A 16,626-nucleotide genomic window follows, 5' to 3' on the forward strand; every position below is an offset into this window, starting at 1 on the left:
CTACACGTCAGTGAGCTAGAAACCAAGTATCATGCTTTCCACTGCCCAAACCCTTAATTCCAAATTCAGTTCATTACCACACCCTGGCCATTTTGATTCCTAAATATGTCCCAGTCCAGTCATTCATTACCTGCTCTGTTGCCTGGTCCAAGCTGTGCTCATCTTTTTCCTATGTCCATGCAATAACTTCCTGACATTGAGTCTCTCCTTCATCTGCTCTGCTTGCTTCTATTCCACTCTCCTCTGCTTGCTTCTATTTCACTCTCCAATTGTAGCCATCGCAGTCTTTTTGAAATGTGAGTATGATAGTGTCACTTTCTTCCTGGAAAGTTTCCAATGACTTTTAGTCCTCTCAGGGTGATAATAAATCCTTCACCTCGGCTCATAGATTCTGGCTTGGCCTCAGCCTTTCTTTGCCTCATCCACACCACACCCATCCTCCCATTTCTGATTTTCTTGAACTTTCCAGGCTTCTCCTCACACCTTCCAGGATCTTAACACATACGATTTCTTCAGATTGGATGTTCTTTCCAACCACCCCACCCCCAGGCCCCATATGATCCATTCTTTCTGGTGTTATTCTTGGAAAACCCCTGTCAACTCTCTCAAGTCAGAGTCTTTATTAGATGATGTCATAATACAATACAACTTTAAGTTATTTTACTTTTAATAATTACATGTTTACATTTATTTAGATATTAGATTATTATCTGTCTCCTTCACCGGATGGTAAGTTCTCAGCGAGGAGGTGTAGGGTTCAGAGAGCTTGAATCTGTTTTCACTCATGGTTGTCTCCTGAGAGCCCATTCCAGGGCCTTGAGTCACATTCTCTATAAAGATGTTTTGTGGAGAGAAGGACTTGCCATGATTTGTGAAGGATGGAAGTTCATCCCTGGATTTCTCTTTAAATTTTTCTAATCAACATAATGGATGCTGTTGAAAAAACTATGAGCTCTTTAGGTCAAGAGACCATCCTGCAAAAGGAGATTGGATGTGGTTGGACAGCTATAGAATCTTTCAAATGATGGAGGAATTACTTCTGTAGGCAATGGCCCAGAGAGGCAACACCTCCTCAATTTTTCTGCAGCAGAAATGGTTGATGCCTAGAAATCCTGCAGAATGATTTGATGACCACTTTTCTTGAGACAAACTCACACTTGAAATACAAATTTGTAATCTTTTTCTTCCTGACACAGGCAGACATTAGTGATGTAGATTTGCCAAGATTACAGGCGAAAGAAATGATGCAACGTGAATTCAACACAAATGGTCTTACAGAATTTTCAATCAACCTACCTTCATGTAGGTTTCTTTTGATATTTTGATAAGTTTTTTTTTTTTTTGAGAGAGGTTTTTGCTATAGGGTACTTGCGCTCACCAGAAAGACAGAGAGAGACAGAGAGACAGAAAGTAGAAATCACCCCTCGGGGGGTGGGGGATGGCCACTCCTCAATCCCTTCTCCTCCATTCTCCTCTCGGGATCTTGGGCACGTATGTACACATGCCCGGCGTGAGTTTAAGCCACCGGGTCCGGAACTTGAACTGTAGTAGACTCCATGGGAGTCCAGCGACATAGCCATTATGTTAACTGCTGGTCCCAATACTTTTTGATAAATTTTTAACATGTTTCCATCATACACACACAAATAAATAAATTAGATATCATAGGTATTTATTTGTCATTAGATCAAAGACCCCTTGGCAGTCCTCATCTTCATAGTCTCTTGTATCACATGAGCACAAAATTGTAGCATAGGATATGTGGGTGTATTTTTTCTGGAAAGGAAGCTCATAGTTTTTAGCAGCTTCCTGAGTGGGTTTTGGATTCACAAGTGTAGGAACCAGAAAACTATGTACTGACTAAGTCTCCTCCTAGTTCTAAAATTACATAAATTTCAAAGTCTAATGTCAAACTGGTGATAGTCTCAGAAAATTTAGTGAATATCCAGATCCCTTGTATTTGCAATGTCATGTATCTGCCTGAAAAACATTGCAGAGATCTGACGTTTGGTGTTATGTGGACAGGCACTGACTGAGCTCTAAGGTTGGTTCACACCTTTTTATGATTGACTATGGGCTCCTAATTTCCCCTGTGCCTGCGTATATGTACGTAAGGTCAGCCTGACTGCAGGTTATAAAGGACACATCATAACAGGAAAGATTAGAGGCTGTAGATCCACAATTCTTGACTCAAAGCCTTGGGTCAAGAATACTTGACTTTTACTTATCCAGATGAAATTACCTTGATTATAATGACCCAAACTCAATAGGAGCTGAACTAGACGCCCACCCATTAGCTCCCCATCCTGCTTCCCTCTGGAAAACAAGAGACCGGAAGCCACGTGACTATGTGTTTTTCTCTACAAAGAAGATGTCTTACTGATCTGAACATATGCACACAACAGGAAGAGGCCAGAGAAAGAGCCCCGATCCACACCCAGCACCTCCCAGGGGCAGATGAGAGAGGCTGCCTCCAAGTCCTCCTGACAGCTTGGCCAAAGGGAGTTGCTGCAAAAGGAGGAATGGTATTTAATGTAGCTCCAAAGGGTTTAAACCATAGACTCTTAAGATGTTGCTATTTTTTATGCCTCTTTTTAAGTTTTTGACAACCGTAAGACTAAACTTAAGAACTGCTGCCACCATCACTCTGTAACAGAGCACTGACTGTCCGGGGAACTCAAACTTATTTCTATACGTCTCATTATCCTCTCAGACTTCCTGATTTCTCCTCTTTCATCAAGGTATGGTTTTTGCCTTGATTGCTCGCCAATCCAAGTGAATACTGGTGCCTCTTTCTTTTCTCCTTTAGTAAAACTCCCTATGACATCAAACCAGAGGGATGGGCAGAGAAATAAAATTAGTGAAAACACACATTCAGCTCTTACCTTTTGCAGACACTTATGGGTCCTAGTTCCACAGTTGCTGGCTTTCTTTGGACCTGCCTGAAGACATTTTTGATCTAGAGACTAGGATCATTTTCTGAAGCACATTTGACCCTAAATAGCTCAATGGAATCTATGGGTGGGGTGCTAAGGAGACTGTTGATAATATGAAATGTCAAGATTTGAGGTGGGGTATTTTGGACTCTTCACCACTGATCAATTTTTCAGTCTGCTGCTTTATCTACCTGACAGGAAGACTTGAACTACTGCCATTTCTAAATTGTACTTCTAAATATTGACTTAATGGAGAGACTCAAAGTGTCATAACACAGCTCACTGGAGCAATGAAGATTTTCCAGGCCTCATTGAGAGGTCTGCACAATGTCCTGTAGGGAGTAGAGAGAGAAGAGGAGGATTTAAGAAGAGAAATAAAATCAAGTCTTGTTTGGAAGAAATGCCACTGCACTTTATTTAATCTTGCAGAAACAAATGAGCAGTCATTGGGTTATTGGCTGAGGCTGGAAGGGTCAAAGGTGGAGAGAGAAAGGATAATGGTCCCCAGTAATCCTTCCAGCCATTGACCAATAAGAATGGCTGGACACTCGGCTGGGTTGAGCACCAGAGATAACTAGCTCACAGAGAGTTTTATCTTGTGTCCACTTGAGGGCTAGACAATGTCTAAGAAATAAGAGACTTTTCATTCAATTTATATCAAAACTTCAATCCAGGCAGATATTTAGCTAATCTTCATTTAGATCACAGAAAACATTCTGGAAGGCTATCGTTTTAGCTTCTTTCCTCCTGATACTTAACACTATAACTGATCTTAAGGCGTTTTTGTCACCACAGTAGCTGTTGAACTGTGAATCCAAGGAAGTGATTGGTTCTTTCTTGTCCTTCAGGAACTGTTTTGGAGGAGCAACCGGAGATTTTGCATGCAAATTAGGTTCCAGATATTTTTGGTTACTCAGGGATATATAAATTCAGAATCTCCAAGATGCAACAAAAAATAATGTTCTGTGATACTGCAGAGAGAAGTTTGAAATCCGCCAACCGCCCCTCTCTAGGTTCTACTCTCACCTTGCCATGGTGTTGACTTCCATAGCTAATCCAAGAGCCATGGACAGGAGATCCTGTGTGGAGGCGGCGTGTGGTGTTGAGAGTTTGTGGCAGAGGTACTCCTCAGGGTATGAAGAACCCAAGTTCTGAGAGACAGAGTGAAACCAGATACTGTAGAAGATGGCCTTTATTCCTCTTGGCGATTCTTTGATTTGTTCTAAGGTGGTTCCTAAGGTAGCTTGTCCCACTTGTTCCCTATCTTATGCCTAAGCATGGGAACCCTTTTATTTTTTATTTTTATTTTTTTATTTTTATTTTTTTTTTGAGAGAGATTTTCACTGTAGGGCGCGTGCGTTCGCCAGACAGACAGAGAGAGACATAGAGACAGAAAGCGAGAAATCACCCCCCAGGGGGGATGGTCACGCCGCAATCCCTTCTCCTCCATTCTCCTCTCGGGATCTTGGGCACGCACGCACACGCGCCCGGCGTGAGTTTTAAGCCACCGGGTCCGAGACACGAACCGCGGTCGACTACGTGGGAATCCAGCGACATAGCCATTACGCTAACTGCTGGTTCCCTATTTTTTATTTTTAGAGACTTTTTGTTTGTTCGTTTGTTTTTGCTATAGGGAGCATGCACTCGCCTGAGAGGCAGAGAGAGACAGAGACAGAAAGTAAGAAATCATGGCGGGGGGTGGAGAGGGATGGAAGGATAGCCACGCCACAATCCCTTCTCCTCCATTCTCCTCTCAGGATTTTGGGCACACGACGCACAGGTGTCCAGTGTGAGTTTTAAGCTGCCAGATCTGGGACTTGGACCACGGTCAACATGGGAATCCAGCCATATAAATCATTATTCCATCTGCTGTTCCTGCATGTGGACCCTTTTATTCGTTGATAATCATGCTTCTGAGAATGATCCCAAAGTGCAGCAAAACCTCCTGACTATGAACCTCATCACACTGGGCTCAACCCTGAGCTTGGCTCCTTGGAGCAAGCCTCCTTAGCCTGGCTCATGCACCAACTTGCTTCCTTAATCCAATGTGCAACTCCATGAACAGGCAAGCCTCCATTTTAAATAATGGAAGGAGTCCTCCTAAAACTCTTCTCTTGTTCAAAACTGTCTCATGTCAACCGAGGTGGCCACTATGAACAGAAGCCTATATATCTTCTGAAGAAACCCTGTGTCGGTTCCCCCAGAACTCTATCTCCTGGTAGAACCAGGCTGTATCTGTTTTTCTCCCCAGTTTTACATTAATGTATCCATCCCCAGCTCTCATGAGCTCACCTATGGGTGCCAGTCACTTCTTGGCAGCTTTTATGGCACCCCTGCCCAGCCTGGCCATGGGTCTGGTTTCCATGGTCTCCATCTGTCTGGGTTGTGTGCTCCCCTGAGAGCTGGCATAACTTTGAGTACCCTGAGCAGCTCCCATGTGACCACCTCCACCCAGCATCCTCCAGACTCCGGCTGAAGGCCCACGTCCTCAGTGTGGGCCATCTGTGATTCAGCTCTGGCTTACTCATCCTTCTTTTCACTCTCCTCCACAACACGCCAGACACTCACAATTCCCACAGGCTGCTGCTGCCCCTCCACCTGGGCCAGTGAGGTCCTGCAGCTGCTTCTCCACATCTAGCAGGTGCTCTTCATTGATCCCTTCACTTCCTCTAGGCCTCCCCTGATGTCCTCTTCCATCATGTCAATCATCACTTTGATACCACTAAGAGTGGGGAAAACACGGTCTACAGCCACATGCATAAAAAGCCAAATTGCTCATTTACCCAAAGAATCAGTGCCATCAATGGGAACACCATGGTAAGTGGATTCTTTTGTTATCATTAAATCCTCTTATCCTTACTGGAAGATACTTAATCTCCATGAGAATATCCTGAGAACTTTTTGCAGAAGCCAAGGGAGTTTGCATGACCACTTATCTCATTGCAATAGGTGAGTTAGTTACCCACTGATCTAGCAGGTACAGGAGAAGTCTTAAAACAAAGGGATTTCATTTAATGTACTACTAGAAAGTTTGTGAGTGCCTTGAATTCTTTTCAGAATTGTAAATGCGTTCAACATTGTATGAAAATGGTACACCAATCCTTTTGTAAAGCCGATAAGCATAGCATAACTGATCTACCTTGTATATCTAAAACTTTGCACATGAGAGAAAGTTTAATGTTCTGTGGCAGAATTGCTGAACCAAGAGAAATGGTACAGTATCTGCTCTGATGCAGGAGAGTCCAAACAAACAAACAAAGTTTAAGATGTATTTCTTAAATAATAATCCCCTTTTCCAAAGCATGGCTTAGCCTTCAAATGGAAGCTCTATATTGTTCCCAGAGACTCCATGGGGCTCTGAGACTTGGAAGGTGGAGGGGGTCCAGCTGTCAGCACACTCACCTGGCCAGTAGTACATGTGGACCTTCCTTTTGGCTTTGGTCAGAGTGACCCACAGAGGTTCCGATCCATTCCACCAGAGAGGCATCAGGCTGTCTCTGTTGACACCGATGTCAAATGACTTGTTGGTGTTGGGGTCCCACATGTAGTTCCCAATCATCTGGTGGACCTCACAATGGCGGCCTACATTAACAAGGATACAAAGCTGTCAGATTATTATTCTAGTTGTCTTTATTTTTATCTTTGCTTTTTGATTAGAAAAGCTATATTAGGACCAGCAGATGGCGTAATGGTTACGTCACTGGATTCCCACGTAGTCGACCATGGTTCGAGTCCCAGACCTGACAGCTTAAACTCACACTGGGTGCGTGTGCATGCGTGCCCAAGATCCCAAGTAGAGAATAAAGGAGAAGGGATTGTGGCATGGCCATCCCCTCTGGGAGGTGATTTCTCGATTTTTTTCTCATTGTCTCTCTCTATGTTTCTGGTGAGTGCACGTGCCCTATAGAGAAAACCTCTCCAAAAAAAAAAAAAAGCTTTATAGGTCAGCCAGATTGGGCATGGTAATTAAAGCAACTAGATCCCACTAGTCAAGTACAAAGTTTGGGTCCTGGACCATCCAGCATCTTGCAAAATATGCTGGGTGGGGGAACCAGCAGTTAGCGTAATGGCTATGTCGCTGAATTCCCACATAGTTGACCGTGGTTCGCGTCCCAGACCCGGTGGATTAAAACTCACACCGGGCGTGTGTGCGTGCGAGCCCAAGATCCTGAGAGGAGAATGGATATATGCTGGGCATGTGTGTGTGGTCTATATGTGTTTGTTCTCAAAATCTCAAGAGAAAAATGGAGGGGAAGGGAGTGCAGCATAGCCAGCCCCCCTGGTGGGTGCTTTCTCACTTTCTCCCTCTCCCTCCCACCATGAGGTGCCCTACACCAAATTTAAAAGAGAAAAATAATTTTTAAAATTGCTTATGCTTAGTTAGGAAGTACAGAACAGTATAAACATGATTTTGTTTTCAGGCTAGCCCTGTGGTCTGGTGATTAAGGGATCTGGATCCCACATGGCTCGCCACAACATTTCAATCTGGAACCTGGTGGCTTGAAAGGCACACTAGGGGTGCATGACACAAGTGCCCAGGCTCCCGCAGGAAGGAGAAATGGAGGAGAAGGGATCGAACCATGACCCTGTGCCCCTGGGAGGAGGAAAGCACCCCGTCTCTTTGTCTCTCTCTGTTGAGCACCTGTGCCTTCTGGCAAACTTTAAAAACCTTAAAAAAGATTTGCTTGTCATTTTAAATCATTATTGTAGATGTCTCTTCTTTCTTAGACTTTAACACGAAGGCCCACAATCCAGTGAGAGGGCCACTAAGGGACCGGACGTGGGCTCGTTGTGAGTGAGGTTAACCTGCCCAGTCAGTGCTGTTTTCCATTACACGGAGGACATTGCGTGCCACGTCTGTCCCGCCTCCTTGTTCATGGCTTGAAGTCTAAATATGAATTAGGATAGAAGTAGCAGATCCAGTGAATTTCCATGGGACTGGGTTTAGATTTGCACCCCAGAGTTCTCTCTGCACCCCTTCCAAGCCCTCCTCCCACCACATCAGGAGGCTAAGTTGTTATGGAGCTTATTCTCTTTTTTCTTAGAGAAGAGGAATTGTTGCTTCAGTGCTGAACAATGATACAACCTATGACGTCTGGAACAGAGCGGTGAAAAAAATAGATTTGACTTTGAAAAACAAAGCGAGGAAACAGCCTTCCAAATGGAGTGTTCTATAGACACTGGGGTTAGTCCTGTTGGGCACAGCTTAGTCCCAGAAGACAAGCCAGAAGTGAAAGACACAAGCGCCTGGACTCTTTTGAAACATTAGGCTTAAATTATTTATTTTGGAGCAATCTGTTACATCTTTAAAGTAAAAATAACACAAACATTGGCAAGTGCATCAGAAATTGCTGCGATTTTAGTGAGCGTCATTTGGCGCCAGGATGAAACACGCTTCACCGAGCTCCCTGACTACGAGTAATCAAAGTGGCTCCTTTGGTTTGTGCGTTTGCTGCTGTTTCCTCTTGCCCCCTCCCTGCACCCAACGCTTCATTTGTAAACAAAACCAAGAGGCACTATAAATTCCATTTTTGAAAAATTTGGGAACCAAAAATATCATCAAAGAAAAACCTTTTATTTCATCACCGAAAGCAAGACATTCCACAAATCATTTTCTGAATTTATAGCCCAGAGAGCCAAACAAAATGGTTTTCACCGAAAGCTGTAGGGTTCGATTTTCTTAAATCCTGACCGAAGTGTTCACATGTAAACGAACAAAATTAAAAAGTAAATCAAAAGAAAAATGTCGAGCAATTTCTCTAGTAGTTCAAGAACACATTATTTGTTACCTCCACTGGCATGTATTCAATGTGTTCATACGTACAGTCCTGTGTATTATACACCATGATAAGTGTAGAGGTTCTACTCTGAATAGAAGTGGTCCCCGTCCTCAAGGGGCTTGCAATTATTTATTTACTAGATTTTTTTTTTACCATGGGGCATGTGTACTTGCCAGAAAGAGACAGAAAGAGGGAAAATAAGAAACTACCCCCTGAGGGGGATGGCCATGCTGCAATCCCTTCTCCATTCTCCTCTTGGGATTTTGGGCACACATGCACATGGACCTGGCATGATTTTCAAGCTGCTGGTCAGGATCCCAATCTGTGGTCAGCCACGTGGGAATCCAGCACCTTGACCACCACACCACCCGCTGGCCCCTAAGTGGCCTGTAGTTTAATACTCAACAGAGGGACTCTGCCTCACAGACTGACATCCTGGAGTTGTGGCTGACAAAACCCACTTGCAGCACACGTGTTGCTGTGACTAATTCGGGTATGTATTTAATGAGCTTCTCATTAAATACATCCTTCTTAACAATATCATTTCCTTTGAATATATGAATGCTTAGTCATATTAAGGGAATCTCTCTTAGGAGTAAGTGCTCCCATCTATTTCCTTTATCTAAAATGGTACATTCCATCTCAAAAAATGTTTATTATCTCAATGATGCTCACTCTTTTCTGCAAGGCAAGACAGTCATGATAATAGCCATTGGAAGTGTCTCCTTTCCACCCTCCCAGGTGCAAGAACATCTCACCTGGAGCTGGTGAGACAGAAGCTGAGGAAAGGTACACCTTGGAAGCGGATGTGGAAAGCACTACTGAGGTCAGTCGTCCAAGGAGAACGTCTAAATAAATCACTGGGAAAGGGTGGAAATATCAGACATTGGGACCAGCAGATGGTGTAATGGTTATGTCACTGAACTCCCACATGGCCGAGTGTGGTTCAAGTCCCAGACCCAGTAGTTTGAAACTCATGCCAGATGTGTGTGCATGCATGTTTAAAATCCCAGAAAGAGAATGGAGGAGAAGGGATTGTGGTGTGACCATCCTCCCTGGGAGGTGATTTCTAGCGTTCTGTCTCTCTGTCTCTGTTTCTCTGGTAAGCCCATGCACCCTATAGCAAAAATCTCTAAAAAAAAAAAAAGAAAGAAAGAAAGAAAGAAAGAAAGAAAGAAAGAAAGAAAGAAAAGAAAGAAAGAAAGAAAGAAAGAAAGAAAGAAAGAAAGAAAGAAAGAAAGAAAAGAAAAAAAAAAGAAATATGAGACATGGGAAAAGGGACAGATAGCGTAGACGGTGGAAAGCAGGGATGTCTGCTTTCAAGTCTGAACTGTATGGACCATTTTAAAAGAAACACACAAAACCCAGGTATTGGTAGGGGCCTTGTGGGATGCAATTTTCATGAGGTGCTTGAACCAAGAAGCATGAAGCAAGAAAAAATCACGCTCAAGTAAGTTGTGATCTGTACTTATATATCTCAAAAAGCCCACAATATCATTGGGCGAAATGTCTCTTCTTTTCTTCTGTAAAGTTTATTATTTTTTTAGATAATTATTTATTTCTTTAATTCCATTTGTTATTATTATTTGTTAATTTGATCAGAGAGACTCAGAGAAAGGGAAAGTGAGAAAGCAAGCCACCAGGTCTGCCATGTGGGAATCTAGCACCTTTAACCGCCATGCCACCTGCTGGCCCAAGTTTATTTATTTTATTTCTTCTGAGAGGAAGAGAAACACTCAGAACACGGTCTTCCCACCATGATCCGTCCCCAGCCTTGGCCATCCTGGATCACAGGCAGAGCATACCTTGTGCCCAGCATGTACAAAGGGACCCAGGATATGAACCCAGGGCCTCCCCATGTGGGTGCAGCATGGCAGAACTCCGTCTTACCACTGCACCACTGGCTGCTCTTCCTTCTTTTTTTTTTTCTATGTTATTTTAATTTTTTTAAATTTATTTCTTCTATGAATGAGACAGAGAGAGAGAGACAGCAGACCCAATAGGCTCTCCATACTGCAGTCCTCCCCCAGCCTCTAACCAGCCCTGGATCATAGTCAGATGTATTTTTGGCATACTCAGGGAAGTCTCCAGACTTGAACCAGGAACCTCCCCATTTCAGATTGTCTCATAGGGCATCACATTTTACCACTGCACCACTGTCTAGCCCCCATCTTATTTTTAACAGTTACATTCAGCACTCTGGACCTCAAAGTGTTGAAATATTCTCTCCCTCCTTTGCTGTCTACTCTCCTGCAGATTGTAAAGTTGTTGTAGACTGAATCGGTTGTGCATGCATGTGTGTGTGAGGGAGAGAGAGATGGAGAGAGAGACAGAGACAGACAGAGATGGAGAGAGAACATTCCCCCAGGAATTTCTGCAGGGTGGAACTGTTTCACCAGGGAGATTCCTTCGGACTTCAATTTAGAATGCTGGTTCTATTCTTTTGGTGGATTAGGTTTTGTGTTGGTATGGGGGGCTGTTCTCTTCAAAGACTTTGTGGCAGATGCCATGCTAATCCCTCAGGGTTCCCCTCTGCTCTGGAAAGAGCTGCCTTCCCAGAAGGCAGCAGGAGGACATGCTCCCATCTCATCTGCTCTGCTTCTCCTCTCCCAGACGGCTGTTTCCTTCCCGTGAACGCAGCGTGGCCGGTGGTCGGAGCGTGTAAGAGTCAAAGTGTGCTCGGATTCAGGCTGACTGCTTTGCCTACCCTGGCTCTGTCTTGCTCTTTCATTTTTATTGCCTGGGTAAAAGTGGTGGCTGAAAGAACAGAACAGAACACAATGTACTGGCTTCTGCAGCCCACAAGCTCTCCTCTCCATACTCCTGCCTGACCCATATCTATTTTTATACATTTGCAGCTCTTCTCGATTTTTCTCTGGTTTGTGCTTTCCAAATAGAGTTTTGCTGTGGTTCAGCCACAAAGACCCTTTGTTCAAGGCTGGAGTGAAAACTTTCCTGACATCCTCCCCAACCACAGACCTCAGAGGTTTTTCAGGTAGGATGTTGAAAATGTCTGTCTCAGGGGACCAGCAGTTAGTGTAATGGCTATATCACTGGACTCCCATGTGGTCGACCGCGGTTTGAGTCCCAGACCCAGTGGCTTAAACTCACGCCGGACGCATGTGCATGTGTGCCCAAGATCCTGAGAGGAGAATAGAGGAGAAGGGATTGCGGCGTGGCCATTCCCCCTGGGGGGTGATTTCTCACTGTCTCTCTGTCTCTCTCTGTCTTTCTGGCGAGCACACGCACCCTATAGCAAAAACCTCTTAAAAAAAAAAAAAAAAAAGAAGATGTCTGCCTCTGCTCCTCCTCTTCTGACAGGCAGCTCTGTGGAGCTTTGGAACTTGTGCTCGTCTCTCTAAGCCAGCACTCCTGGAAAGTTCCCGGACCTACGGCAACATGCAAGGAGCACGTGACACTTTTATCTTTTCCTTTAGTGCTGCTTTTGTTTTTTCTGTATGGTGTGTGCACTTACTGGAGAGACAAAGAGAGAGAGAGAGAGAGAGAAATCAACCCCCAGGGAAAATAGCCAGCTGCAATCACTTTTCCATTCTCCTCTCAGGATTTTGGGCACCAGTGGACACATGCCCACCAGGTCCAGAACACACACATATATACACACATATACACACACACATGCATGCATGCATCTAGCATGTTTTTCAAAGGGCCAGGGCTGGAATTTGAACCATGGTTGGCCGAGTGGGATCCAGCTCCCTTAACCACTAGGTTATTTGTCCAGCTCACCTTCAGGAAGTGTCAGTAATAATATTTTTTTCTTTTTAGAGAGATTTTTTGTTATAGGGCACGTGTGCTTACCATAGAGACAAAGAAAGACAGAGAGACAGAAAGCAAGGAATCACCCCCCAGAGGGGATGGCCATGCCAAAAATCTCTTCTCCTCCAATTTCCTCTAGAAATCTAGGGCATGCATGCACACATGCCCGGCATGAGTTTTAAGCTGCGTGGTCTGGGACTGGAACCACGCTCGACTATGTGGGAGTCCAGCAGTGTAACCATTACACTATTCGCGGTCCCTAATGCTTTCCTTTAACAGTAGACATCTATAAGGTTATGTAGAATCTGGCTTCTCTGGAACAGTGCATTTTCACTTGGCCACAGTTGACTTTCTCATTATTTTCAAGCACTCAGTGTTAGTTCCCTTTATAGTCCCTTACTTTATTTATTTTTTATTCATTCAATAAGCATTTATCAGATAATGTTTACAGGCTAGGCATATAAATATTAAAAGATATGGTTTCTGTCTTTGATTGGCTCTTGGCCTAAAAGAACAGTATGGTCGTTAAGGATGCAAGTCCTGAAGTCAGATTTCTCACGTTTCAATACAAGCTCCAGGCCAATAGGTGCTATGGTGGTCAAGGCGCTAGACTTCCTCATGGTCGACCACAATTCGAGTCCCAGGCCTGGCAGCTTGCTTTTGAATTTCTCTACTCTCTCTGTTGTTCTCTCTCTCTCTCTCTATGTCTGTCTCTGATGAGTGCATGTGCACCATAGCAAATTATAAAAATATAATAAATAAATTTAAATAAATAATTATTTTTAAATAAGTAAAGACATACAAGATCTACTATTTACTACCTGCATGACCTTGAACAAGTAGCTTTGACTGTCTGAAGCCTCAGTTTCCTTATCTGAGTAATAGGCATAACAGTTACTGTGAGATACACAGCTAGGCAGTCCCCCCCTTTGCATGGCAGCACGGGACCATAAACATGACCATGCAAGCTAAACCATGCAAAGTTGTTAAGCTATCTTAATCATTAGTTAAGGGGCTGGCAGGTGGCATGGTGGTTAAGGATGCTGGACTCCCACATGGCCTACCACGGTTCAAGTCCCTAACCTGGCAGCTTGCTTTCTCACTTTCTCTCTCTCTCTCTCTCTCTCTCACTTTGTCCCTCTCTGGTCAAATCAAAATAAATAAATAAATAAATGGATAACTGAAGTTAAATAAAATAAGTTAAAAAAATTAGTAGGAACCAGTAGTTAGCATAATGGCTATGTCGCTGAACTCCCATGTAGCCGACCGTGGTTCGAGTCCTGAACCTGGTGGCTTAAACTCACACCGTGTGCCCAAGATCCCGAGAGGAGAATGGAGAAGAAGGGATTGCGGCATGGCCATTGCCCCTGGAGGGTGATTTCTCACTTTCTGTCTGTCTTTCTCTGTCTTTCTGGCGAGCACACGTGCCCTATAGCAGAAACCTCTCAAAAAATAATGAAAAAATAATAATTAGCTAATAATAATTTATTGGGACTTTAAAAAGTTTTTGTCAAAATTTTAAAGATTCTCTTACTGTCACATGAGAGAGTTTATTCTAAATGAGAATACTAACTTAATGGCTGCACAGTTTAATAAAGATGTCAAAAATATTCCCACAAAAAATTCTCTTACTGTCAAATATAATAATAAGGGGAAATGAGAAAAAAACTAAAATTATTTATGTATTGTAATTTCAGACATTAGAAACATTGAGAATTAAAGAGTTTAATTTATTCATAAAAAATTAAAGAATTTAATTTATTCATAAAAATTTATCAAGAGGGCCCACCAGGTGGTCTCCCATGTGGCCAACCTCAGTTCAAGTCTTAGACCAGGCCACTTGAAACTCATGCCGGGTACATGTGCAGGAGAGTAGAGGAGAAGGAATTGCAGCATGGCCATCCTTCCTGGGTGCTAATTTCTTGGTTTCTCTCTCTGTCTCTCTGGTGAGTGCATGAGCCTTATAGCAAAAATCTCTTTAAAAAATTTTATCAAGAATGCTTTGAATGTTGCTTGCCTTCTAGAGGTATAGTACAATTCAGGAACATCTTTTCCGAGTTTATATCAACTTTCAACATTTTATCCTTTGTGCTCTCAATGTCATGAAATATCTCCAAAAATTCCCTTATTATAAAATTATTATAAAGTTTTTGCTCGTGTCACTTCCTCCGAGACATCTTCATCCTTTTGGTCATATCTGTTTTCTCATCTATAGCAATAAGTTCACTATTACCAAGGTCCTCTGACTGCATACCTAGAGCTTCTCAAATAATGCTGGTGTCAATATTCATATGGTCAGGGGCTGGCAGGTGCCATGGTGGTTAAAGGTTGGATTCCCACATAGCTAACCGTGGTTTGAGTCCTGGACCTGGCGGCTTGCTTTCTCACTTTCCCCCACCCTATCTCTCTCTGGTCAAATTAAAACTAAACAAATGAAGTTAAATAAAATAATTATTTTAAAAATATTCATATAGTCAACTATTTCTCCTATAATTCCATTAACATTTGATTCAAATCCTGCAAAGTTATTTCTCAGTAGAGTAAAAGTTTCTGTCACCTTGTACACGTGTTGCCAACTGTCACTTTTTGCAATAAAGCTTGAATATTTTAGCTTCATGCTTCAAGGTATATGATGAATCTTCAAGAAGTTTATGAAAAATGAGTATTATGAAAAAAACTATGTATGGATCTCAAAATAAACTCATTCTTTAATTCCATTTTTTATGAACTTTTAGAAATCCCACGATATTTTTTTCAAAGCTCTGCTAAAGAAATTGCGTGATCCCCTACTGTAGCACCAGTACTCTATCTGAAAGTATATCTAAAAGAATAGGCTTTAAAAAGTGAAATCACTCATTGGCTTATTTGTTAGGTGATTGAAGTTGTTTTTGTAGCAAAACAAAAAAATATATTTTTATGTATTATTCCAAGTGCTCTATGGAATTGAGAAAACCTGGAGCATTATCCAACATTAGTGATGCATTAAGTTGAATGATCTGAGTTTATCACAGGGAGACAAGAAGATAGCACAACTGCATGCTCTGCTGTCTGTGCATGAGCTAACTAACAAATGAGCAGCAACCAACCATCCGCAGACATTGAAAGAGACGATGTGATTGGTCACTGTTCACAATGCAAATTTATTTTTACATATCAATTTGTAGACTGAGGAGCTAGAAGTGAAGGTTACAGTGTACGCTACAATTGCTACATTAGGGTTACCAGATTTATTTTAGCTAATACTTTGTAGTAACTAAAACTTAAATCACATCCTAGGAAAACTAGTATTCAACTAAACTGTGGTAAATGAATTTCGTGCAGAACTGAATTGTACAAAACAAGGAATCTGTGTGTGTGTGTCTGTGTGTGTGTGGATACTCACACACATAGATACAGTCACACACCGCATGATGACTTTTCAGTCAACGACGACAGACCACATATGTAACAGGAGTCCCTTAAGATTACAATGAAGCTGAAAAATTCCTGTTGCTTAGTGACATTTGGCCATCATAACATCTGCAGCACAAGACAGTATAGTCCTGTGCTCATGGCGATGCTGGTGTAAACACCCCCAATATCCCGCCAGTTGTATAAAAGTACACGTACAGCAAATACACAATTACATACAGTACATAATACTTATAATGATAATAAATGCCCATGTTACTGGTTTATATATTTACTATATCTTTTACTGATATTTTAGAATCTATTCCTTATTCTTAAAAAAAAAAAGAAAAGTGCTACACCAGTAGCAGCCTCGTACATGTCATGACTATCATGTCTCTTGATTGCATCATTTTCTTTTGTGCTTGATTTAGCCTCATGTTGTTGTTCTCTTCATGGCCCTTCCAGTAGGACAAGATATGAAGGGAGAAGTCAATGATATTGATCCTGTGCAGGCTTGGGCTTGTAGGTGTGTTTGTGTCTTCGTGTGTAACAAAATATTTTAAAAGAAAAAGATTTAATTAAAAAACACAAAGAAAGTTTGCAGAATAAGACATAAAAAAAAAGGAAACACACACACATATTTAAATTTTACCAGAGAGCTCATATACTCACCAGAGATAAATGGAGAGAGAGACAGAAAGAGGAAGAGAGGGAAGTCACCATGTGGAATGGCCACAGCA

General features: G+C 42.5%; 1 protein-coding gene across 1 annotated transcript in view; it reads right to left on the bottom strand.

The window, feature by feature from the left end:
• The window catches only part of ENPP6 (ectonucleotide pyrophosphatase/phosphodiesterase 6), a 137,274-nt gene that overhangs the window by 69,405 nt on the left and 51,243 nt on the right, over window positions 1-16,626 (bottom strand). The window contains exon 2 of the mRNA XM_006160431.2: window positions 6,339-6,518. Within this exon, the coding sequence (XP_006160493.1) occupies window positions 6,339-6,518 (180 nt within the window). The remainder of the gene's footprint in view (window positions 1-6,338; window positions 6,519-16,626) is intronic.

Source organism: Tupaia chinensis, unplaced genomic scaffold (genome assembly GCF_000334495.1).
Source record: "Tupaia chinensis unplaced genomic scaffold, TupChi_1.0 Scaffold000685_1, whole genome shotgun sequence".
Classification (NCBI taxonomy): domain Eukaryota; kingdom Metazoa; phylum Chordata; class Mammalia; order Scandentia; family Tupaiidae; genus Tupaia; species Tupaia belangeri.